The following is a 26,233-nucleotide window of genomic DNA, read 5'->3' on the forward strand; positions in this document are numbered from 1 at the left end:
CGCCTTTATGTAAAGAAAAAGTAAGATTATAAACGTTTTTGATTTCAGCAAGGCAACTGCTGAAAATGAAAATATTATTGTCCAGTAATGTCAACTGGAAAAAAAAGGTGTGACATGATTGTCATTCTTATATCATTTTTTTGCTAACCTAAAATGTTTTATCAAATGACTTGATTTTGCTATTTTGAGTAATTTTTTACGATTATTTTTATAAATTTATTGAGCTAAATCTCGATTGTGTCGTGACACGTCCACTTTGCAATTACGATATTTTTAATGTGTGACAATTTAAAATGATGACTTTGCGTTAAAGTCACACTGAAATGGAAAACGACCCGAACAACACAGTAAGTACTGATGAGAAGACGTAGGGTATACGATGGAGCTGACGGCTGCCGACCTAATGCAAGACTAGTTTGTACCAAAGGCTCGCAATGTTTACATTTTGCAACTTCTTTTTTTAATATGTAGCTGTTTACATAGCAAAGTACTTGCCGTCAGATCTATCTAAAGAATTTGCACCCTAAAACTACCTATTGTTTAAAATTAATTAAACCTTTACGTCTTCTCATTAAGCTAAGGACAAATAGGTATCTAGAAGAATGGGGACTCTACTGTTGAGAAAAGAGACCATCCCGAAACCACAAAAATTGGACCACTACACATAAAGAGCGATTTATTTTGTTTCAGCGTAAACTTAACATGGGTTTTTTTCTATTCTACATTGAGGTAATTTGGTATTGTGATTGGGTGAAGAAGTTAAAAAAATATATGGCAAAATTAGGTTCTGACGTGTTTGTCAACAGCGTCGGACGCGACAAGGCAACGTCACGTCAATTCGCAGGTCACTATTGCAAAATTTTACCTCGGGCCTTTACGTTTGTACCTAATAGTCTCTATCCTAGTAGAAAGGAAATAGGATCATGGCTGATAGCAAGGATGTGGAGGAGCTGTTAATGATCGTAAGGTATGTTTGGTGCAGACGGCGGGTCGCGAGACGGGACGGTGCATGTCGGTGGCGGCGATGCAGGCGCTGCACCGACTGCGCGAGTGCCGCCTGCTCTGCGACGCCATAGTGCGCGCGGACGACGGCGCCGCCTTCCCAGTGCACCGCGCCATACTCTCTGCCTGCAGCCCATACTTCCTGTACATAAACCTCAACTTTATTTCCACATAGCTTCAAATAGCTCGTTGTCGCATTTCATCATAGCATTTGAGGGAAAGCCAAGTCTCTTTTTTTGTGCTTCATGAGATGTAAAATCCTCTATACCTAATTTAAACGGCACAGATCATGAGGTGGTACTTTCTAATCAGGAGCCAAAGGAAACTGCTTTTTATACACAGCTCAATAAAAGCCATTTTCTAAGAAAGCTACTTCGGCTAATCTGTTATCTGGAACAGGGCACTATTTACAACAACCCTGCATTCTCGAGAACAAAGCGACGTGTTGATATCGGGCGTGCGCTCCGAGATCTTGCTGCTGCTGATCGAGTACGCGTACCTGCGGCGCATCGACGTCACTGACACCAACGTCCATGAGCTGCTCATGACCGCCGACTACCTTGCCTTCCTTGGCGTACTACAACTCTGCTGCGACCACCTCAGAGTCTCTCTCAATCCTAAGAACTGTCTTGGTATTATGATGTTTGCTAGGTTAGTATCGTACCTGACCTGACTGTCGTATCGTATTTGCTAGTACCTACTTGATCAGCTATGAACTTTAGCAGTCTAGTTGTGTTGTTGTGTGTAAAAGATATTTAAATTGTCTATTAGCTATTGAAAGCTTAAGGTATTTAGTTGCTACATTTGGTTGCAGACGCGTATTCTGTTACAAACTCGAAGCGGATGCTCGAAGATATCTGTTGCGTTATTTCGTGACGGTGGCGACGCAAAGTGACGAATTTCTCCACCTGCCTCTTGAAGAACTCAACTCTATCATACTTGAAGACGAACTGAACGTCAAGAGCGAAGAAGTGGTCTGGGAGGCCGTGCTGCGCTGGGTCAACTATGATCCTGACAGTCGTTGGCAGCATACCGTCAAACTAATGGGCAGCATACGGCTGGGACTACTGGATACACAAGTAATTTTGTATTTCACTTTTAATTGTATGACAGTACCTTAAATGAAGTTATCGTTGTTTGTTTAGCAAGTTTCTAAAAACTTTGTAGATAATCATGTATCCGTTTAAATTGTGCATGAAAAGGCTCTCTACTAACTGCGTATTTTCAAAAGTTATCAAATCCGTATTCTTTTTTGTTACAGTTTTTCTTGGAAAATGTTAAAGACCATCCTTACGTGACCGGCAACGAAGGTTCTAGGCCGATCATTATTGAAACATTGAAGTTCCTGTACGACCTGGAGATGATTGCTCAGAGAGACGGTGAAGTCGCCACGCCAGAGATCGCCAGACCACGAGTTCCACATGAAGTAACGCTAATTTTATTAATTCTTTCGTTCTTCCTACCTATAATATGTTAGACATCTAAGTTTGTCAGTTAATAAAAGAACTAACCGTTTAATGTCAATTCCTGTTAGCTGTTGCGTGATTGGAAAAAGACCAGTACAAAGTTCAGCATCTAAATAAGTGCCATTAAATTGCAGAACAATACGGATGGGTCCAATTATTACGGGGATTCCGTGCCTTATATTACAGCTTCATAGACAATTTGATTCTGTAATAACCTGTTTGATAAACTTAAAGATAGTTCCCTTGTTTAATCTACAAACCTATATAATTCAACACTCTACTAGCTTCGTAAATTTAACAGATTTATAAGCAAGTTTACAAATTACATAATTTTCCTTTACATTTTCTTCTATATAAGCTCTCTGTACAGGTGCTCTTTGCCATCGGCGGTTGGAGTGGCGGGTCACCGACAGCCTTTATTGAAACCTACGACACAAGAGCTGATCGCTGGATAAAGGTAAATCATACCTAATTGGTTTCAACTTTCAACACTGGGCACATTTCAATGAGTTAACCTTACCATATTTTTAATCAACTTCAAAAGAAGGAGGACGAACTTTTTCATATGTTATGTACGTTTATTTGCAGGTGGAAGAGGTAGACCCAGCAGGTCCACGTGCTTATCACGGCACAGCAGTACTCGGCTACTGTATCTACGTGATCGGCGGTTTTGACGGCATGGACTATTTCAACTCATGCCGTTGCTTTGACGCTGTCTCCAAAACTTGGCGTGAAGTAAGTACTCCTCCACATTAGACGCCTAATTATATTGTCAAACTCTATTTACAAAAATACCTTAAGTATTTAGACAAAATTAAATGTTGAAATGGCAACACACGAAATTTTCGCCCTGACTATGGTATGAAAATTATATTGTAAAATCAAACTATTACGCATGTACGCAACTCAAAAACACTTAACGAGAATAGAAACGCTATCCTTCCATTTTATCCTTTGCTCTAGGCAATTTTTCAGGCAATATTTTAGACCTTTTATCAAAATCTATCATCAAGTAATAAGATGTGCTGTAATCCAGGTAGCTCCAATGAACGCACGCCGTTGCTACGTGTCCGTAGCAGTGTTGGGCGAGACGATCTACGCGATGGGCGGCTACGACGGTCACCACCGCCAGAATACCGCGGAGCGCTTCAACCACCGCACCAACCAGTGGTCGCTCGTAGCACCCATGAACGCGCAGAGATCTGACGCCAGTGCCGCTGCTCTTGATAGTGAGGACACACCTTAACTTAATTTGACTACTAATCATTTCATCCACGCCACTTTCGTAGGAGACTCTATTAAGAATACTTGCTTGATTCTGTACAATCGGTACTGTCGAGTATCGAAAGTTAGACATTTAAAAGGGACTGCCAGAATAGTTCTTACGACGCCCGTTAGAGACACTGATCAGATTTTCATATGAGATTTCTCGATTACGAACCGGTTGTCGATCAATAGCAGTAGAGAATCGAGCTACAGAAATATCGATATTTTTCATTCCACAGAAAAGATGTTTCATTAAAATATGATTTCGCAAAACTTTCACATAAATCTGCAACGACGTGGGGTTCTTGACCGTCCTCCACGATTCCTAATTCATTCCAAAAATTACAGTCGCTCTAGGATGTATGAAAGTTTATTTTCATTTACCTATCATGTTATGTTTGTATATTTAGACAAGATCTACATCACCGGCGGCTTCAACGGTCAGGAGTGCATGAACAGCGTGGAAGTGTACGACCCGGACACGAACCAGTGGACCAACCTCGCGCCGATGCGCTCGCGTCGCTCCGGCGTCTCCTGCATCGCTTACCACAACAAGGTATTTAGGTATATTCGTTGTAATTTCTTTCTTTTTGGTAGCTCTTACTTCGTACATTAAACTTGTACTTATAAACTCACTAGATTAGTTTCTGCCCTCGACTTCAACCGCGTTAACAGATTTCTGAAATAAAAAGTATCATGTGTGTTAAACCAGGTACTAACTATAATATTATAATGGGTCTTAAACGCGATTGTAAAATTTAAGGTTAAAATTAAAGGTTAGGATATCTGTTTACTTGACGTTTCGACAGTGGTCACCCCGTGATCGTGACGTTAAAGAACCGTTGCATTATAATATTATTTGTACAAGTCGCGAGAGTTTAAAAACAGGTTCTAACTATCTGTGTATATCCATCCGTAAGATTAGCATGATTCTTTGGCTAGCGTATCTATAGAGTATGAGTTAACTTTAGTTTTGTATCTAAGGCTGTAATTTCGTAGCACTTGGAAGGACTTCATGCCTACCAAAATTAGGGGTTCATGAATGTAGATGTTTGGTAAATCTCATATCATAATTAGTCAGATACTGGCTCTGGACTACAATCTACATCATAATATATGGTAAAGACTTGACATACTAAATTATTTACTTAGCAACTACATAGCTAAAATTTTACAAAATCTTCTGCAATTTCAAGTTATTTTTAAAATACACATCCGAGTATTAAATATAGATGACCCACTAACCTAAAATTGAAATCACTGTTTGATAGACCCTATCTACTAATATCAGACAAAATATACGCTTGTGACGTCATTCACGAATTGCGGTTTATTAATAGTACAAGGAATTTAACATACACATCGCCTCTTTACATGAACAACGTGACATCTCAAAGAAAAAACTACTTTTACTCGATATCCAAAACTGGGTTACTTTTGCTTATTTTCAGAAAGCACGTTGATTACCGCAACAATTTAATTGTTATTCTACATAAAAATTATCAATTTTTTAGAATTTATCAACACAATTTTTTTTTTAATGGCTCTATTGTTAAGTTATAGTTTAAAAAATATTACGTTGTTCTTGTAAAAAGCGACATGACGGCCTTTTTTTAGAGTTCCAAGCTGAAAAGGTAAAAATGGGATCACGTTACTAAGACACTGTCCGTCACCAGGCTTTAGCCCATCAACTTAAATTAACCTAAAAATTTAACAGATAATGTTTTTCTGTTACCGCGATAAAAAAAACAGTCTAAGGTATATATTTATGGTAGGTTGCCATACAACAAACTATTTTTTAAAGCTTTTCATACACCTTGATTGTATCCGAACGGTGCACGAAACTTTTTAATAGTTTTTAATGACTATTGCTTGTCGTCTACGTATAACGACAAAAATACAAATGCAAACGATTCTCATAAACATAACGGTTTGTATACATAAATGTATTAGTTAATAGTGTTTTCTAATTTTATTCTATTTAATTACTCTCATACTTATCTAAAATTCCATTGCTAATTTAAAAAAGTAATTGGATACTTATTTCGCTCAAAAAATGTAGATGTATGCATATTATGTAAATACTATTTTAATTTTCTTCTGGTAAACTTTAGAAAGTAAAATACGAATAAATGATTTTCTAGAAATTCAATGTAATATCAATAATAGGCCAGTTGCCTTTTGACATTAACGAACTGATAAGAGTATTGGATGCCAGTGACCTATAATTCGGATTACATAAATTTAAACTACAGCTTGTTTCAACTAAACTCTATATACTTTCTCAAACAGAAGATTATTTTAAAGCATTGATTCTGATGAAGTTAAAAAATCATCTCATCATTAATGTTTCATCATTATCACTATCCATTTATCCCTTACGTTTATAACTGAATAGACTGTAGGTATTGTGGTTTAATTTAACGATTCGTTGCTTTTATTTTTGTAGTATCTTGTCAACTACCATGCAACGGAGATTCGCTAATTTTGTATCACAGTTATTCACATAACTTTCAATCTATATACTGTGATACAAGCTTACTTATTATAAATAAGTACATCAATGAATAAGAATAGGTACGACTACAATGCAATGATTACATAACAATAATATTATTTCATAGATAAATGGAGCAAATAGTATCAAGATCTTACGGGTCAAACTATTGCGATTGAAATGATTCAATGTGATTGATACTTTTGCTCAAATATAATCACGTTTTGGCATTTTCAATTGTTTATATTATAGTATAGATATCGAGTCAGTTCCTCAAACTGGTTAGAAGCAGATTTATTTAGATTTCTTTATCTTAGTTTGCTATTAAGCAACGTATATACATGTCACTCGAATAGGCCATGTCTCCGTCCTTTGCTACATAACGGGCCTACGCAGTGTTGTTCAATAACAAGCTAGTTCAGTTCCATAAACATTGATAAACTGTTTGATATAAATCATACGATAATGTTCCTAATTATTCTTACAAAGATTGAACTGAACTACAAGTAGATTCAATATTTGAAAGAAAAAAAAATAACGTTACGAAGAGCCCCACTCTTGCAAATACGCCAAAACCTACCGTATTAAAATACGGAGTTGTTATTAAAAACATGACAAAACTCCTAAACTGAACTAAGTACCTCACTCTCTTAGATTGGGATATTAAGATGCAAAACAGATTTGTTATTGTAAAAAAATACAGAAGGCAAGGCAAGCAAACTATGTCTGAGCAACATCTCTTACTGTTATCCAGATTGACCCATCCCTATCTGAAGATATGATATTAGGACCGGCCGTTAATATAAGTTTTTTCCTCAGATCTACGTGATCGGTGGTTTCAACGGTATATCAAGGATGTGTAGCGGCGAGGTGTACGACCCGGCTGCGAACACGTGGGCTCCTGTACCTGACATGTACAACCCTCGCAGTAACTTCGCCATAGAGGTCATTGATGATATGATCTTTGCCATCGGTGGTTTTAACGGTGTTACAACCATATATCACGTGGAGTGCTACGACGAGAGGACTAATGAATGGTAAATATTAATATATTATTAATGCATTTTATTCAAAATCAAATCATTTGTTCATTTAGGCCAAATATTGACACCTATGATAGTCGTTACAATTACTGAATCTACCACTAGCTCGGAAACGGGGTAGAGCCTTATGAGAAGAGCTAGCAATTATCAACACTACAGTTTTACAGTTGCCCTTTTAGTAGTAGCTAGGTTTTGTTCAAGAATTGTTTTAAAGAACTCCTGGATTTTCTCACGATATTCTTCTTCAACGTTTAAAGATGTTGTCTAATACAAAAATTAGCTTCTGTAGCTCGATTCTCTACTACTACCGACAAACGGCTTGTCATCGAGAAATTTTGTATGAAAATCTGATCAGCGCCTCTGACGGGCGTTGTAGTAACTATTTTGGCGGTACATGCTAAATGTCAAACTTTCGATTCTCGACAATACCGGCTGTACAGAATCGCGCTACTGAAGTATTATCCTTCAGCCAACCTGAGCCTATTTTGTTTAACGGTAACTAAGCAACGTAATAAATAAGCAGCTATAACATCTGCGCCGTCTTAATTACAACGATTCAACTCTACAAAGAAAATAATGACATATTTTTTATTGATTGCTACAATAATGCAAGTTTGTATTACGTATTGTATTATTCTGAACGGAATAGATAGTGAGAGTACTTATATAGCAAGAGGCGTGATGAAATTTTCATATTTGCCCCTCTATCATAATCCGGGTTATCTAGCTTCTCGTGATGAATGCGTGAACATGTTTTGTTGTTCAACACCCAGGAAACACTAAGATTAGAATACATTGATGAAACTTCCCACACCAATTATAATTGAGCAATGGGACAACGCCCAATGGAACCATTTTAAAATAACAATTTTTAATCACGTACCGATAGTGGTCTTTATCTGAAACACTGAACCAAAACAAAGTATGAGGCCATGTCGAATAATCACACCTCCGGCGGCTACCTCTTACACAGAATGGTTCAATAGATTTTTTAATTAACAATTTTCAAATAACTAAGTACGTTTTAAACTTAAAAATGTAATCTTATTAACGCTAGTAATGTCGCCTGCTGTTAGTTCTAATCTGTAAACTTGTTATGCATATAACTTTTTAAGTCTGGGGAAAATAGCTGACAGCGCGTTTTTACATAGCGGGGTTACGTCATTGCTACGAAGTTTGTAGAAGCTGTACTAATCACGATGATGTGCTAGTATCGCGATTAATGGTTGATTTAACAATAAACTAACTATATCAATTAAATGCTTAAAGACTTCTTAGAACGCCATTTCTTGGCTTCTTTTCTTTCTCTCTATCTACGAACTTTTAGCTCTTACTTGTAGTATCTCGAAGTCAAGCCATGTTTTTCTGGGTCCTTGATATTGTATAAATATTTTCATTACTTTATTCAAAACATTAACAGTATCTTGAAAAAGTTTTGTCTCAGTAGGGGTTACATAAATTATTTATTATTATTGTAGAAGTTTCCAAGAGATATGTTTTGATTATATGGCCAGCGACTCTACCCGTCTGTTATCATTTATTGTACTGAGATAAAATAAATGCGGTTACCAACAAACGGTTTTTCACAATATTTTAGATTTCTTAGAAACTAATATATGTATAAATATTTTTAATTAATAAGGGAAAGTACAAAATATGTTAGATTAAGATATTAGTTGGCTAAGTTAAATTACAGTGGTATTTCATACAGATTTCCATTTTCCGTTTGTCCCGTCTTTGTAGTTTTTAACGACGAATAATATTTATCGCTTATCACTGTTTTCATGAAGTAGTTATGCTATATTTAGACATTTTGTTTGTCCCGCGACTAATAATATGTTTATAACCTACCTACCACCCACAAATAAATAACAATACTTTGTTTTTGATTGAGTACGAATACGAAAAGATACACTTACTTTTTTGCGTAAGGAACCGTCGATTTATTTCGAACCCCATGACATTTTCAATTCGATTCGTTCTTTAGTTTTTAGTCTCTAGTTTAAGATACAAGATATATTTTAACCTAAAAACACTTTTGAGAAAGGTACTAGTGGCTGTAATCAATATGAATTTCAATGTTAAATTTGATTAATTTTCCACTACAGTTATTGCATCGAGAAAATTCCAAAGGGATAATTATTAATGTAATCTTATATTCTTATGCAATCGAGTTAGGTCAGTAGAGGCTATTTCCGCTTACATTGAGAAAGAAACCTCAAGGGAGGACAACTTGATCTCTCTTATATAAATTAATCTCTACATTGTTATATACGACCTCTAGGAGATAAAGGGGATGGCTTAAGGGCATTGAGATGGTATTTGCAATTATCGTCCTTAATGGCATACTTTCTCCATTGTACATTTTCATCATATGGGAATGTTATGAAAAGCAAACAATTATGTAATGTGTATGTGTGATTTTGTATATCTTAGAAAATCAGTCTTAATTAGTTTCTGAAAAAAATGTTTTTCTGATTTAGTAGAGTTTTCATCTAGGGGTGCGATATATCATACAAGTAGACCTGGCGCCTGGCGCCTGGCGATCTAAACATAAATTATTGAAAACTATGTCTTGGCATGTTGCAACACCCTTACAGATTTTGAGCAGTCTTCATGCATGCATCTAGGGATACTTTTCTTTACAAATACCGATAATTGGCATCGCACCTTAAATTGCTATCTATCTATTATCACACACATTTTCCATAAGTCTAAACGTTACAGACAAGGAGCATTACGTCATGAGTACTCAAGTACTCTTAAATCTAAATATAGGCCACTTGTAAACTGCAATGAACTTATGCAGGTACGAAGCGACCGACATGAACATCTACCGGTCGGCACTATCAGCTTGCGTGATTATGGGCCTGCCCAACGTGTACGATTACATACACAAGCACCGCGAGCGCCTGATGGAGGAGAAGCGCCAGAAGATCCTGTTGTCGGAGACCGCGCGCCACGGCCAGCACCGCACCGCGCTGCCTGATGTGAGTGTACGTGATCGAACCTTTTTGTTTCTTTTATTTTTTTTTATAACAAGATAAAGATAAGAACATTTATTTCTGTCCATGTTTACAATACACTAGAACGTACTTAAACAGCCTATATAATAACATGTATGGATATAACAGTAGGTTTTCAGTTAGTGAGTTTTTTTCTTATTCCGTGCCTTTGGATACAAGCACCGACATACAATAGCTCACGAAAATTAATAGCTCTGTCTTCCTCTTTCTTACTTTTATCTAATATGTAGTGCTAAGTAATAGTATAGCTTACTTTTTTACTAAGTATATTATGTAGGTCTGGGTACGGCATTAGGTTATTTTCCCGCAACAAGTTGCAGTTGAAGTAATACATAATTATACTGCATTTTTGGTTTCAGACATATTATTTATATTACATGTTTATAGGTATATATGCTTATTGCTTAATAGTTTTAAGGCTAGTTTTAAAACAGAGCAAAGCTTGGTAAGAATGACCGATCATTTAATTTCGAACAGTCATTCACCTAAGCACAAATAAATTGATTGTACATGATCAGTTTATTTACGACTGATAGTATTTATCACGTTAACCTTACATTCATGGGTTCATTTCTAATCGCGTTCAAAAACACTAATAGCAATTCTCCTTTACTTATGATTTCCTCATGAGATGAGATAAAAATTAGGGGAGATTTTCATTATGGAAAGAACTAAGCTCTTCAATACACATACCTATACCTATTTATTTTCACTAGAGGTTCCTCTTAGTGATTCCTATTATCAACTAATTAATGGGCATTTACTTTGGGTCCGTGACAATCTCAACAAAACAACGGACGTTGTATAAAACATTTGATAAATGAACAAGTGGGGTTTATGAGTGATAAGTAGGCACCTCCCAATCTCTATAATTATACATAGTCACCTGTACTTAATAAGTAAGTACCTACATATTTTTTCTGCTGACTATATATGCATGATTTACATAATTAATTATGGCTTATATCAAGGCGTATATTTTCGTTATGTCATTATATATTATGTTGCAGTCCTGTGTTACTATTCACATTAATGTTTAAAAAACATAAAATCGTGGCTAGTTTTCATAACTTTTTTTTAATAGCCACGTGTTTTTATTTTTTTAAATAACCCTTTGAGCATGTTTTCTTCCTTTGGACGTCAATCGTTTCAATTAAGTATATTGCTATTTATATGTCAAGATAAAAATAAATATTACCATTATAATCGTAATAATCGAGAGAGTTATTTATTGTCGGTTAATTGATACGGTATAAATAGATATTCATATTATATTATAATGTCAGATGCAAATTACTACTACTACATTGGGTATTCGAGATACTTATTACAAAACATTTGCTTTTAGTAAAAACGTGACGATTATTTTGTTCTAATACATGAAAAACATTCATGACCATTATCAAACCATATATTTTTATTAACCGTTTGCTCTATCTCCTGATAGAATGACGGCAAAAAGCAAAAAAGCAAACCAACCAGTTCTTATCAATTTGTAAAATTAGCTCATAATTACACAAAGATTTTCCTACAATACCTGTGTTCTGAAGATTTCCTTCCGTGTCGGATATTGAAACGTTTATTTGCAGAGTAACCGGCCGTGGTTGGTGCAGGTGCATCTGATGGAGGACAACGACGACATGCTGGAGCAGCTCGGCCTCATGGAGAACCAGGCAGCGAACAACGACGCGCCCCCGCCCCCGCCGCCGCCGCCTCCACCCCCGCCCTTGCCCCCGCAACCAATGGAGCAAGATTAGCTCTCCACTGTCCTAGGTAATCATTTGTTTCTTTAATGTTTTTTTTTATTCACTCCAGTAAGTTTATGTCAACAATGCTCATTATCAGTAGTTACTAAGTTATGCTGTATCATTGTCAGTCTTCAGCGTCCGTAACTAGTTCTAACCAGTTCATGAAAATGAGCTGTCTTTTTTTCATGACTCTTATCTTTTTTTTTGCATTTAAACAACTGAATTGTTTTAGATTTATTGAACTTTCGAATTGTCTGTAGAATAATTAGCTCTCTAACCGTTATATTGTTTTTTCTGATATGTATTTTTGTAGATATCCGGCTTGTCTTTTTAGTAATATAATTTAAAAACCGTGAAGGTTTTAAATAGGTGAAATAATAATCGGAAACTAAACTTTACTTACCTATCCCTACTAATTATTCGCGCTTGCCTCACAGCTCTGCCTAAAGTTATTTCATAATGATTTTTTATCAAGAAACTTAATAGATACCAATTGTTTTGTCAACCAGAAAAAATAATGTAAATACGAAAATGATAAGCGCCATTGATAATAAAGTTTAACGTGTTGTTGAAAGTCGTGAACTCATGATGCATCATGCTGCGGGAGATGATTCAACTTTTTCTTTAGACTCAGACTACATTCGGTAATCCTGAATGTCTGATGTAAAAAAAAAATTGACAGTTGTTTGTAAAACATTAAAATCTTTTCAGGTGGCTCTACCACGTGGTTCGTGTTGTTACAGCTTTATCTTATGTTCTTTTATGTTACAGGTCTCCCTGTGCCTTTACAGTAATTCGAAAATAACCCGTTCCCGACTACTTAAAGTACCTATCAATAAGAAGTTGAAATAAAGATCTTAGGAAAAAGTATAGTGAAGTTAATATTATGTAAAATTATTATGTAACCGTCCTTTATTTATAAAAATATTTACATTTATTATAGCAATTTTGGCACATTTATAATGTTGTGATATTTTCATAATGTGAATCATTCCTGTATTTTTGGAATATTTTTGAAAATTGTATGAAATTTTTCAGACAAGTATATGATACTTAATAAGAAATAAAACGATGTTTTTTTTTTCTCATTAGTTACTTATATCTCGTAAAAAATATGAGGTCTTTTTCTTTTCTTCGACATAATCAATGTACAGACTCATTATGACTGCGATCATATTTGCGTAGGTAGGGTACATATCAGTTCATATGAAATTAAACAACAGATAGTTTAAATAGAACACATTAATTTATCTTTGGTATTAAGTCTCGTTACAATCTCAGTTCTACAGATAATAACTTGTAGGTTTCAATCTACTGTTATGCGTCAAATTGTCGATCATTGTTTTCTTGACAAACTGCTTCACTTATAGCACTCTGCGCAAACGAGTTAACACTGGTTTCATCCGCTATGCCCTGCCACACTCGCTCCGTCCAAGCCACTGCCGTGAAACAAGCGCCGTTGCTGATAAAAGCTCTGAGAGCCACTGGCACCATGCCCCGCCTCATGCACTGCCAGCCCTCCGTCCGCACCGACTGCACGAAGCAATCCCACGCCCCCGCGTACCTTCCCACTGCGTCACCTTGATATCTTGACTTCACCACGTCAATCGGATATAAGCTCACCCATGATAGAGCCCCGGCCAAGCCTCCCGCAATAAAAACTTTGACTGCACTTTGATCTCCACGTGTCATGGCTTCATATGTGGTAAAATAAATTGCGAACGCTGGACAATCGCGAGCTATCGTCACTCCCTGTCCACGAAAAAGAGCTCTAATACCTCCAGTGCGATATATGTGTCGTGCTCCTGACCACGCACCGGTTGGCATGCCATCACCGGCTTTAGCGAGTTGTTGTCGCGTCTTCACTAATTCCACGGGAGCACACGCGAAGGCTTGAAGCATCCCGGCAGCCGCACCGGCTGTCGTGTGTGTTAACAATGAGTCTGGATTAGGCAAGGCTCGCCTCGTGTTTCCGTAAGCTCCAAAAACGATAGCATTAACTGCAGCTATGCCGCCCAAAGGAGCTCCAACTCCTCTGTACGCGGTCGATAAGGTTCCTCCTTTCAACAGTGACTTCGCACATTGCAGTGCACTACCTCTCCCCGACTGTACGTGTACTTTTAAAGTATCCAGAGGATGACCAGCTATGATTCCCGCACAACCTGTAATATAAAAGCCACTTTTAATATGATAGAGCAATCGTATGCTAATGTTGAAACTCAACTGCTGTCAGACACGTCTGGCGGCACAGCTTAGTAATCAAAATAATGTCTTACCCCCGATACATCCTGCTATGAAGTCTAGCGCCATATTTGAAAGCGGAAAAAAATCTTTCACAAGGATGTACCTGAAACAATGAAATCCGCTGTTAAAATTCTGCTATTACTGTATCATAAATATGAGGTACATTTTAATAAGAAATAAACCGTATGTTTTTTCACGCCACATTTTCTCCTGACTAAAGTATTGCACCAGTCTTTAAAAAACAGTGTTTTCACTAACACTAAACCTCACCTTATGAGATACTAATGCCTGAAGAAAGATATTAACATAACCTGTTTTACTAGTACTTGTACTATCTTTATTTAAAAAATACTTATTAATTTGCTTACTTAATTAGACATGGTTCTATCCATTTATATAATAACGGCGGTTCGGTGACGGCTGGCCTCCTAAGGATAGATCTTAACTGAATATCGAGAGCAAATAATCACGTCTCGCTATCGTAAAGCTTAAGTAAATACACATTTATAATAATCAGTTATTTACTTTAACTTGGCAAAAGTCGATATGAGAGCATGACCTTAGGTTCAACTTTGCAGTGCTTACCTCCAGCGTTCAAATCAGGTAGTCGTAATGAGAATTCACGTTGTCTCCACTTGAAGTAACTCCAATGAACATATTGGTGGAAGAAAGAGCGCCGGCGAAGAGTCCGGCGACGGTCCAGCCTCCTTGGTGAGCAGCTCGGATGTGTGCCCGCGCCGCGCCACCAACCGACCGCGATACTTCTACCCATTATCTCCTCTAGGGTCACTCGTATCTCACGACCTCTCTCGTCAAACAAGTGTCTTTGAAACAAAATAATTACACCTACACCAATAAATTTACACTGCAATTTTTCCATTTGCATTGACAGCTGCTTGGACAAACACAAACAACCCTTAATGGGATTGCAGTCATTTCACGCATGTTACAAGGTACTTTTGGGCCTAATATCTAGTTAAATTTATTCCCGCATCGGATATTATTGTTAAAGCGATAGAAGCAAATCGAATTTATTATTTGTTTGCAGTCAGAACCACGCGTATTGTTATTGTTTTATAATAACAATATCACCTACACTTACTTTTTGTTTAAGTAGGCATTTCTAGTAGGTATGTTTACAAACTCCTCAAAAATTGCTCGAAATTTATTATTGTTGAACTTATCTCTTATAAAAAAAGTAAATAATAAACCCAAGGCAGTTATTATTATTTTAAAATTGTAGCTATATCATTGATATAACTTTCATGACTTAGTGCGCAGTATTTCAAATCGTATGTACCTACTGAAAGGATTATATACCATTTTTGTTTCCTTTGTTATATCATCACTCTGCTAACACCGACTGTATTATGTACACTTGAAAGCGCCCTACAAGTAGGTAAAGTACTAAGGCAAAATAATAATTAATAATCGAACCCCTTACACTGTAGCAGTGAAACCTGAGTGAGATACACTTCACCGCTGCGCTACACGCTGTTACCAAAAAGCAGTTCGTAAAATTAATTAAAGATATGAATGAACAAAATAGTTTGAATAAGTATTTCTCGTAAATACAAACATTTCAAAAGATTGTTATTTATCTAGGACCTTTCACCTTCAAATAGATGCTGTTGACCGAGATTAGTAATTGACGTCTATTTTAATATCTAACCCCGTGATAATGGTCAGTTACAGTTTATTTTTAGTTAGTACCTATTTGTGCAATTATTGTCGAAATATTAATGCAGGCTAAACTACAAAAGTGTTACAGATAGAGTAGTTTGATACAGACTTATGGAGTTAAATACTGCTTTGCAAAGCATAATAAGTACCTATACTGTGTTAACTAGATGACTGTTAGGTTTATAGGCATCTATGATTTAGCTCAAGATAGATAGGTACTCATCGCATGACATATACATAACATGTTCCAAGTGGTAGGTACCTACTTAAACCAAACATCAACGTGACGGTGCTTTAATCATACCTCTTTGGTCGCGGCACTTATTGATTGATTATTGTTGAAAATGTTTTACTGTTTATCACACCGATTAGTATTTTAACGACACGGCTTAAAATACACTGTATCAAACTTTGACCAGTTTTTGACATCTTATCTTTTATGTCAATACTGTTATGACTGTCAAATTAAAATGTCAGATTGGTGATGGCAAAGCCGAGGTTGAGTGAAAATATTTTGCAAGCCAGCAAACAATCAAATGCAAGGAATTGGATTTATAAAATGAGTTATTTAAGTGATAGTTTATGCGTATAATGCAATTGTAACGACTGATAACAATGGAGTCTGGCACCAAAGTCGAAAATGATCTGAAAGAAGAAATTGGAACGAAAGAACCGAGTTACATAGAAATAGAAATACCGTTTACATTATTCCAGTTTCTTAGCTCAGATAATTGTAATGTACAGAATATATGTAGAATATGTCTATCTACAAATTGTGATGTGTTGTATCCGTTGCTATCAGCTGCAGAAAACAGTTTTTTGGCTGATATGTTTACGACATTGACTACTGTGAAGGTAAGTTTATTCTTAGTAATAACAGAGCTACTCTAGGCAGAACATTCATCGCGAAGCTAACTCTACCAAATAATAGTTCAAATTATCAGACAACCTACTGATATGAGTGCTAGATGACTATTTATTATTGTCATTTTACCTGGTTGTCTCAAAACAACTCTGAAATCTAGTGCTTAAGCTAATCTGATTGCCTAGATAGGTCTACCTACTATAGATCGTTCATTATTACATATTTTATTGCAATACAACATTTGAGTTTTTGATGTTTATACAACCTATATATTTATTATATATCACTACTTTTCCCTGCAGCTTTCAGAAGAAGATGGTCTACCATCAAGTATATGTGAACCGTGTCAAAGTCTTGTGGTACAATACTATGAGTTCAAGATCAAGTGTGAGAAGTCAGATTGTATGCTCAGGTCCATCCTGAAGGGAGAGTTCATGACCAAGGAGGAACCACCTGATAACAGTATGTAGGTATTTTACTTTTAATTTACACCATTTGTCTTATTCTTCATACTGTATAGAAAATAGGCATGAGTTTTAAAACATGGAATGCCACTAAATTCAATAATACTTTTTAGAACTGTGGTTGAATTACTGCTGTTGTAGTCCTGTATTATAAGATTGGAACCATGGTTAGAACAAACAAATTGATATACAAATAAATTTAAAATTCTTAAAACCAAGTTCATACTAGTTTATTAACCCCTCAAACGTCCGTGGAGACTAAAGTATCCATAATTGTCCGTATTTATGCAAAATGGAACCACACGACAATTTTTCAATTTTTATTTTTTAGCGGAATACTAATATAGAAATGGTCTTCAACCTTATACAAAAAAGAACGACGCGATTTTCGCCTCAGAAATAGGGTTTATTAAAAGCAGAACAGAACCAACTACACCTGATAGAGCTGCACATGTTTTTGTAAAACCTTTGATATCTCAAAAGTACGTATTTGCTGTGTGGTTCCTTTTTGCATAAATATGGACAATTATATTACAATACCCTCCACGGACATTTGAGTGGTTAATAGCCACCTTAGAGATGTGTCAGCGTGTATGACATAGTATTATTGTTGCAGACCTATAAAAGAAGAAACAGCAGTAACTAATAATAATGAAAATGAAATCAAAGAAGAAATGAAACCAGCAGAAGGTATTGTTTTATAATATATTCTATGTCTTACTAATAAATCATTATGTAAGCTCTCATTAGTTATAGTGTTATGTCACTTTTAATCAATTTAAAAACTGTGTTTGAGTGTTAAAAACAAATTACTACTTATAAGCTAATCAGAGCTCACAGAATGTTTATTGGTAAAACAGTTTATGTGTTAGTTCTTACTGCTTAAATAACTTTGCAGAATGTAGTTGCATTGTTGTCTTTCTTACAGATGTGCAAAATTTAGAAGATCTCAGTGACGATGCAGCTGACGGTAACAAACTATACATAGTACAAGACACTGGCAAAAGAAAAAAGTAATATAAGTTTTATTTTTTTGTCATTTATTTAAAAACTATTTATATTATGTATCTTATTGGTATCTTTTTATTTCAGAAATAAAACGAGTGCAGCTATGAATGGTACGTCATTTCACACATAAGGATATTTAATTTTTAAAAATATTGTTATTTAATAAATCTAAATTAATTTCTTTCTTTGCAGACAGCACTGGGAATAAAGTAAAACCTGAAAAGAAAAAATCTAGCAGAATAACAAAGTCATACTCATGTGTTCACTGTTCTAAGGTATGTTTACTTACAAACGTTATGAAATTGTGGTTCAAAAAACCTATTTTATTTTCATTCACTAACTACATAAGAGTATGTCCAACTTGCCATCCAAAACCTGTTTACATTTACATGAACAAGTAACAAACATCCATCTATCCATTCTACATACTTTCTCCTTAGGTATATTTTGTGTAGGACTTGTTGAAATATTCTTATACCAACCTTTGACTTCTATTCCTTGTCAGAAAAACTATGAATGTCGGTAACTTTAACATTCAGATCCTAATAGTCTTAGGCCACCTTACAAACCTATCCATTTTGACCTCCTCTGCAAAAGGCCCACAAGCCTGAATCAGCCTACTCATCCCCTAAAGATGAACTCCATTTATCTTAATTAACAAAGAACCTCCATATAGTCAGTAGTCAATACATCTGTGATTAACTCCTTACATTTTTTAATGAATATTTCCAGGTATTTCATAAAAAGAAAACATTCCACATGCATGTAAAGAAAAAGCATGTCATTCAGCAGAGGCCACAGAGGCCACACCCATGTAGTCAGTGCAAGCAGTCATTTGACTCTGAACATGACCTGTTTGTGCACTCAGCTTTACATGCCAAAGGCACTGGCAACGTATGGAAGTGCCATCAATGTCAGAAGGAATATAATTGTAAGTTTATGGAAGTGTTATAGGCTGGCTGTGTTGCTGGCTTGCTTATTTGTTTTGATTTTTCGCTCATAGTCCTCCAATGGCTCAATCCAAATTGCTTAGATAAATTTTAAATATAGAGAGATTATACTGACTTACAATTATTCCCCCAATTAGTTATCCACACATTTAAAATCCAATAGTTTTTGTTTTCTTATGTCTCTTCCGCACTTGTATATATTGTATTTTCATGCTGTAAAAGCTGGTCATATTTTAACCGCCACGGTCGGCTATACTAGACAAATGAGAACGCTATATTTTTGTCAACATTTGCCAACGAAAGCGTCATGAGCACATTCTGATTTGTCGAGTCGAGGCGTATATCCATACTTCCATACTAATATTATACATGCGAAAGTAACTCTGTCTGTCTGTCTGCTACTCAATCACGCCTAAACTACTGAACCAATTTGCATGAAATTTGGTATGGTATATATACTTTGATACCCGAGAAAGGACATAGGCTATATATCATCACGCTACGACCAAAAGGAGCAGAGTACCAGTAAAAAATGTTACAAAAACGGGGAAAAATTTCACCCCTTCTCTCTTATTGGACGCAAGCGAAGTTGCGCGGGTCAGCTAGTTGTCTAACATAGAAGTTGTTGATCGTATCAGCCCGCGCGACGCTCCGGCGCCACGTGCAGCGCCACATGCAGCACAAGGCGCACGCGTGCGGCGCCTGCGACAAGACGTTCACGGAGCTGTACGCGCTGCGCCGACACGCGCGCGTGCACACCGGACAGAGGCAGGAGAAGAAACACGCCTGCAACATCTGCGACAAGAGGTAACACTAATCGCACCGAGTGCTCCACACGGATATGTTGTCTAATCCGTTTCCAAGTGAGTGACTGATGATGGAGAACACACAGCCAAAACTATTGAGCGTAGAAAGTTGAAATTTGGTATGAAGATTCCTTATCAAGTGTAACGCGCAAGCAAAAGCAGCGGGATACCTAGTTTTGTATTACGTAAGTGCTTGCTTTCCAAATCGTTTTTGAAAAAGATAAGCTCTTACTGATGATAAGGAGAAAATATAGGTGCTATTTAAGCATTATATTATTATGTCTATTTTAATACGAACGTATACTAGTGAAAATGACATCAGACAATTGTGCCAAATGATACAGCCACTCTACCGGGCATTATACTTGCGTATTGATAGGTCGTAACCGAACGTGTGTAATAAAAATATGATACCAGAAAAAACAATATCGCGCGCGTATCATCTTGTATTTCGCGTTTTCTATACCAATCACAAACACCTTTTTGTCCTCAGGTACAGCGAGAGTGGTCTATTAGCGGCCCACATGTCACGTCACATCGGTTTACGACCGTTTGAATGTACTACTTGTGGCAAGCGCTTCCCATCGCAGCGGCTGCTGACGTCACACGCGCTCGTGCATACCGACCGCAAACCCTACGCGTGCTTATACTGCGACAAACGGTCAGAACAACTCCATTTTACTTTAAAGACTACTTACGCGGTGTTTTGATATAATTTCATCCAATTCCTCAGCTCTTTAAGTAAACCACTAACAAAACTATGAATTTCAGTTAAGACTGCTTCATTTGTTTGGTTGCTAACTCTAGGGAATGTTATTACTCGTATAGTATTTTTTACGATTGAGGGGTGACCCTTACCTTGCAGTAGGACAGTAATGGGTTTAAAAAAAAATACTTTAAGTTAATGATGTAATATTTTGTTTCAGTTTCCGTCACGAGTCTACACGCAACACGCATCATCGCACGCACACGGGCGAGAAACCGTACGTGTGCTCCATCTGCGGAAAGAACTTCATACAGAACTCCAATCTCACGCTGCACATGAGGACTCATACTGGTAACAAGACCACTATTTTACACAGTAGACTAGTAAGAAGTAAATCCATGAACTTGTATCTTGTATCCGTGTGTGATTTGTCCAAAAACATTTATAAAGAAACTAGCTGACCCGCGCAACTTCGCTTGCGTCACATAAGAGAGAATGCGTCTTAATTATCCCCGTTTTTGTAACATTTCTCGTTGCTACTCCGCTCCTATTGGTAGTAGCGTGATGATATATAGCCTATAGTCTTCCTCAATAAATAGGCTATCTAATGCTGAAAGATTTTTTCAAATCGGATCAGTAGTTCCTGAGATTAGCGCGTTCAAACAAACAAACAAACTCTTCAGCTTTATAATATTAGTATAGATTAGTATAGATAACACGCGGTCATCCGATTCCAGACTAAGCAGAGCTTGTGCTATGGTTACTATGATCATATTGGTTTCAACGCAAAATAGACCATACACGCTAATCATTTTACTTTTTTTAACCCCTTATGGCCCTCTGCTGGGGAGATGTTACCTCTTACATTCTATTACAAAAGTGAAAGTGTGAAAATGAACAAGCATATTCTTTTTGTTTTTCCATTTTCTAATAATTAGGTTCCGAACATCTACGTGCGATTGTGAGACGAATCCTTTTGTCACTCGTCTATTGCCACTTTTATACCTAAGCTCTTCATAAAGTTGTTAATGCTAATAAATGTGATTGACAGGTGAGCGGCCATACGCGTGTTCGATGTGCGAGCGCAAGTTCACGTCAGGCTCGTCACTCAAGAGCCACCAAAGAATACATACGGGTGAACGACCTTACAGCTGCACCGTTTGCGGGAAAAGGTAACAAATTCATATAAACCTCTGTTTACTAAAGTGGAAAGTATTAAAAATAACAACAATAAAAGCATTATATAAAACCCATATAAATGACACCAGTCAACACGCCACTACCACTGAGTCGGAAGACGGGATGTCGTGGGTTTGATTCCCACACGGAACAATTATTTGTGCGATCCATAAAATTGTTTCGGATCTGGTAGTGCTTTGTGTCCGTTGTTTGTATGTTTGTAAAAGTCCCCGCGACACAAGAGGAATTCTTAATGCGAAAGTTGTATTTTTAAAAAAATATTTTAATAACTGTATCTTATCATATCGCATATATTTTGTGCGCTTTTCTTATCCTTTATTTATTTTGTACAGATTTGCTCGTATGAACTTGAGCGCGCACATGCGACATCACACGGGCGAGCGGCCGTTCTCGTGCACGGCCTGTCCTAAGAAATTTATGAGCGCGTCACGTCTCAGGGATCATTGTAGAATACATACAGGTAATACATAATAATTATGATATACTTTTTAGACTGTTTTGGCAATTTTAGCGTACTAATGGAAACATGCATTCGCGTGTATGTTTGTACTTCCATTATAAATATTTGCAGTCCACTAATGATTTCTAGATAATTATTACTTTCTCAATATGATCAAGATTGATTTATTTTCATTTGTTATCCAAATGCCGATATTCCTGTAACAAAATGTTTTTTGTTTCACAGGTGAAAAGCCGTACGAGTGTGCATATTGCACGCTAACATTTGCCACGAAATCCCACATAGTGAAACATATGAAATCGCACAACTCACTCAAGAAAAAGAAAGCAAACAAACGGACTTCGAACGAACTAGTCATTGTAGAAGTTCCATACGAACAGTCTGTTATACCAGACAACATTGTATATACCAAAGAAAGTGGAGAGCTCATAACAGTAGCAGAAAACACTGCCATGGTGCAGCAAGATGATATTAATAAAAATATAACTTTAGATTTAGTACAACAAGTCCCAATTGAAGTGACTGGAGAGTTGATCCTTCCAGATAACGCGAATATGAAGGGAGATCTGTTAGTCGTCGATAATAGTCAAAATAACTACCAAATTACTGACGATAATATCTGCTTGAATGCGGCCAATGTGAATATAATTAATGGAGAGGTAGACTATGGTAGTGATGTGAATTTAGTCACAGTTAACGAGGGAGGAGTCAGTATCTCAGCGTCGACGCTCGAAGGAACGTCCGTGAAGCTGTACCAATTAGACCAAAGTTTAGTGCAAATACATAGTTCAGGCGGTCACGTCACAATTAGTAAAATTACTAGCAAAATGACCGCCAACTTTTAGTGATAAGCAAAGTCTTACAGAAATATAGTATTTTATTGCATTCTTGTTTTTTTTCTATTGACCACTTCCACTCCAACTTCTACCATAAACCTTCCTGTTGAATCACACTATATATCCATTGCTTAGTTTTTAAGATCTAAGCATACATGCAGACGCGCCGCGGGAAGCGACTTTGCTTAATGCTGCCTATGTAATTATGATCCATATCAAATTTATAATGAAACATGTCTCGAAAGTATAGAAATAAAAATCAAATAATAAATAAGTAACATTAACTTTATTTTACTTAAATAAAAATACTCTGGAATCTAAAACTACATAAATGCTTGTCCTTTTTTGTTCAAAACCATGAACTCTTCTTAGTGTCTTCGTACTTTTTAATGTTAACTAGCATTGAGTTGTGGATATCTTGTGCATTCCTGTTCTGGCCGTAGTAGTCGACGAATTCTCCATCTGGGTTCACTAGGTAGATGATGATTGTGTGATCCACCTGAAAAACAAAAAAGTTAAAGACCTTTCAGGAAGATTCAGTACCATTGATTTTTTTCCAGAAAATGTAACACAAAGATTGAAACAGTCGCTATATAATGAATAGGTACATTAGTATGTTCATTTTTCTCTAAAGATTTTATCTTGCTATAAGTAGTATGATAGAGTAACTATAAAAGTAGTGTTCTACAATTAATTCTTTAATGGTTAAAATTACTAACATTATACCCTAGGGTTGCCAGTTATTAATACATAATCTGTCAATAGTTGATAGTGTAAGACATGACCCCATTCATGAATTCCATAAAATGTGTAGTTCAATGTACTTACAATATAATCATTGTCAACATCCTGAGGTCCAGCACTGAAGTACACTCTGTAAGACTTGCAGGCCTGTTGCACCTGCTCCTTAGTTCCAGTCAAACCCAAGAAACGGGGTGAAAACTCCTTGCAGTACCTAAAAAAAAACAATTACATTTAGTTAGTTCTTTTATATCTATACATTTTTACAATTATTCAGCAAAAAATTTAAAAATTATACTTACTTTCCGACAATCTCAGGGGTATCTCTTTGTGGATCAACTGAGATAAATATTGGCTGTACAGGAGGTAGTGCTTTGTTCTGATCTGAAAAATTATAATAAATCTTAATAATCCTATATGACAAGATGCATGAATGTAAATTAAGCAGAAGTTGCAGGGATTATAGCAAATGGTGTTAGTTGGTGTCTGCCAATCTCTGTGGGAAAGATTATATGAATATACATACTCCTAAATAAAATAATTCCAAAAGTACTACTGTACTATTACAAATTATTTGTATAGATTTATGTATGTAAATCAAAATAATATTGAGAATAGACTATTGGCATAGGTGTGTGTAGGGTTTTCCTTACATATATAAGCAAACAGTTTCCTGTTGCTACAGTAATATCATTGCAATTGTTATTATTATTGTGCAATAAAACAGTATTTTTAATAACTCACCATGCATGTCCACAACTTCAGCTAACTTCTCCAGCTCATCAGGACACACATCGGGACAGTGGGTGAAGCCAAAGTATATCAAAAGCCACTTCCCTAAGAAGTCAGTGCTTTTTACTAATTTACCCTGAAAATATAGAAAATGCATCAGTATTCATGTATAGCACTAAACTTATGCTCTTTTTAATGTTTACTGTTTAGCCATAGTGATTTAATGATATTTTGAAACATTTTCTACTCTACAACCCACATAATAAGATTGATATCGAAATGACAGGATATTTTGTTGTTATGTATTTATTGAATTTACATGAGTGAGGTTATCTTGTGAACCAAAACACAGATCGCCAATTTAGTGAATTAAAGAAGTAAAAATAATTACCTCTGTGTTGACTAGCTCAAAGTCACCTCCGATCTTAGCCTTCCCGAGTTGACGCTTTCTTTCGCGGTCTATAGCCTCTTGTTTCTCTTTCCTCACGTACATCATGAACGCAGTAAGACCTCCGCCGATGAGAGCAGTTGCCGTCATAGACTTCCATGTTATAGCTGATGTAAACTTCTTCGTCCTTTTCGGTGGAACTGGAGGAACCGCACATTTCCTTATGACCGAAGTACTGAACGCACGACTGATCGAGACACACCTATTTCTCAGGATTGAATTCATTTTATATAATGTATCACACTCTGCAACTAATTATCTGAGGGCTAGTCAATATTTCATTCTTATCAGATATTTTTCTATCACATAAATTCACTTTCGGCGTGTTCTAAAATGTTCGATTTCTTTCAATGACAGCGGTGTCATAAATATTACGTCACTGTCACTCTGACAGATTTGTTCAAAACATCACGTATTCTCTAAAATTATGTATTGTCTATTCTGTTTAATAATGAACAAAGTTTTATTAATTATTTCTTTTCATTAGCAACGGAATAGAAACATATTTAGGAAAAAACATAATTCTGTCACTGGGTTTTATGACGCAGTGGTTAACGCATCAGAAAGCGTCGCACCAGGAAACGGATTCAAGCTTTGACCGGTGGTGTGGGTTCGATTCCCACCGAGTGCAACTTTATTATGAACACAAACCTTGAGTATCTGTATTATAGATACCTAATTCTGTTTTAAGTTTAGTGTTTATCGGCTGGGATTTCTGGCTCAGATGACCGTTTGTGAGTGGTCTAATAATATTTATTTATAGATGTAATAGCATAAGATTTGTTCTTCATATTCTAGAACGTAGATGATAGTCGTCTCTGAATTCTTAAAAAAAACCGTCTAGTGTAGAAGATTTACTTTCGAGCAATGTACTAAGCATATTATGGTTTAATCATTGATAAAATAAAGTTAATATATTTTTTTTAATTAACCTTATTTTATCAATGGTTCACGCCTTACAAAGTTTCTTTCATAAGTCTTAGCATTTGAACTTATTATTACTACAATGAAAATTAAGAGCAACTCAGTCATTTAAAATAAT

General features: G+C 36.2%; 4 protein-coding genes across 11 annotated transcripts; 2 read left to right on the plus strand and 2 right to left on the minus strand.

Annotated features, from left to right (window-relative positions):
* Nucleotides 1–48: 48 nt before the first annotated feature.
* klhl10 (kelch-like protein 10) lies at nt 49–13,117 on the plus strand. 6 transcript variants are annotated; one of them, XM_076118715.1, is made up of 13 exons: nt 49–107; nt 983–1,146; nt 1,402–1,653; nt 1,817–2,081; nt 2,264–2,428; nt 2,839–2,925; nt 3,057–3,203; nt 3,505–3,697; nt 4,145–4,290; nt 7,051–7,268; nt 10,084–10,270; nt 11,890–12,073; nt 12,820–13,117. In XM_076118715.1, the coding sequence occupies exons 1-12, from the start codon at nt 66–68 to the stop codon at nt 12,055–12,057; spliced, it is 2,034 nt and encodes a 677-aa protein (XP_075974830.1). In that variant the 5' UTR covers nt 49–65; the 3' UTR covers nt 12,058–12,073; nt 12,820–13,117. The 6 variants fall into 6 exon arrangements, with proteins under 6 accessions (XP_075974830.1, XP_075974833.1, XP_075974831.1 ...); XM_076118718.1 differs by having other exon boundaries at nt 11,914–12,073; XM_076118716.1 differs by having other exon boundaries at nt 10,084–10,264.
* Nucleotides 13,118–13,272: 155 nt separating this feature from the next.
* LOC142975583 (mitochondrial basic amino acids transporter-like) lies at nt 13,273–15,041 on the minus strand. 2 transcript variants are annotated; one of them, XM_076118520.1, is made up of 3 exons: nt 14,878–15,041; nt 14,325–14,395; nt 13,273–14,210 (listed from the first exon to the last, which is right to left on the minus strand). In XM_076118520.1, the coding sequence occupies exons 2-3, from the start codon at nt 14,356–14,358 to the stop codon at nt 13,366–13,368; spliced, it is 879 nt and encodes a 292-aa protein (XP_075974635.1). In that variant the 5' UTR covers nt 14,359–14,395; nt 14,878–15,041; the 3' UTR covers nt 13,273–13,365. The 2 variants fall into 2 exon arrangements, with proteins under 2 accessions (XP_075974635.1, XP_075974636.1); XM_076118521.1 differs by lacking the exon at nt 14,878–15,041 and adding an exon at nt 14,661–14,760.
* Nucleotides 15,042–16,456: 1,415 nt separating this feature from the next.
* Nucleotides 16,457–23,319, plus strand: LOC142975630 (uncharacterized). Of its 2 annotated transcripts, XM_076118601.1 has the most exons (13): nt 16,457–16,830; nt 17,143–17,306; nt 17,921–17,994; nt 18,233–18,317; nt 18,397–18,422; nt 18,505–18,587; nt 19,045–19,243; nt 19,901–20,069; nt 20,562–20,729; nt 20,995–21,125; nt 21,826–21,946; nt 22,307–22,434; nt 22,660–23,319. In XM_076118601.1, exons 1-13 carry the CDS (start codon nt 16,591–16,593, stop codon nt 23,277–23,279), a joined length of 2,208 nt encoding a protein of 735 aa, XP_075974716.1. In that variant the 5' UTR covers nt 16,457–16,590; the 3' UTR covers nt 23,280–23,319. The 2 variants fall into 2 exon arrangements, with proteins under 2 accessions (XP_075974716.1, XP_075974717.1); XM_076118602.1 differs by lacking the exon at nt 16,457–16,830 and having other exon boundaries at nt 17,169–17,302.
* A 218-nt stretch (nt 23,320–23,537) lies between these two features.
* Scox (Synthesis of cytochrome c oxidase) lies at nt 23,538–25,555 on the minus strand. Its single transcript, XM_076118128.1, has 5 exons — nt 25,135–25,555; nt 24,756–24,879; nt 24,314–24,395; nt 24,099–24,225; nt 23,538–23,769 (listed from the first exon to the last, which is right to left on the minus strand). Exons 1-5 carry the CDS (start codon nt 25,414–25,416, stop codon nt 23,620–23,622), a joined length of 765 nt encoding a protein of 254 aa, XP_075974243.1. The 5' UTR covers nt 25,417–25,555; the 3' UTR covers nt 23,538–23,619.
* Between the last annotated feature and the right edge of the window lie 678 nt (nt 25,556–26,233).

The sequence above is a fragment of the Anticarsia gemmatalis genome, chromosome 9 (genome assembly GCF_050436995.1).
Source record: "Anticarsia gemmatalis isolate Benzon Research Colony breed Stoneville strain chromosome 9, ilAntGemm2 primary, whole genome shotgun sequence".
Taxonomy (NCBI): Eukaryota; Metazoa; Arthropoda; class Insecta; order Lepidoptera; family Erebidae; genus Anticarsia; species Anticarsia gemmatalis.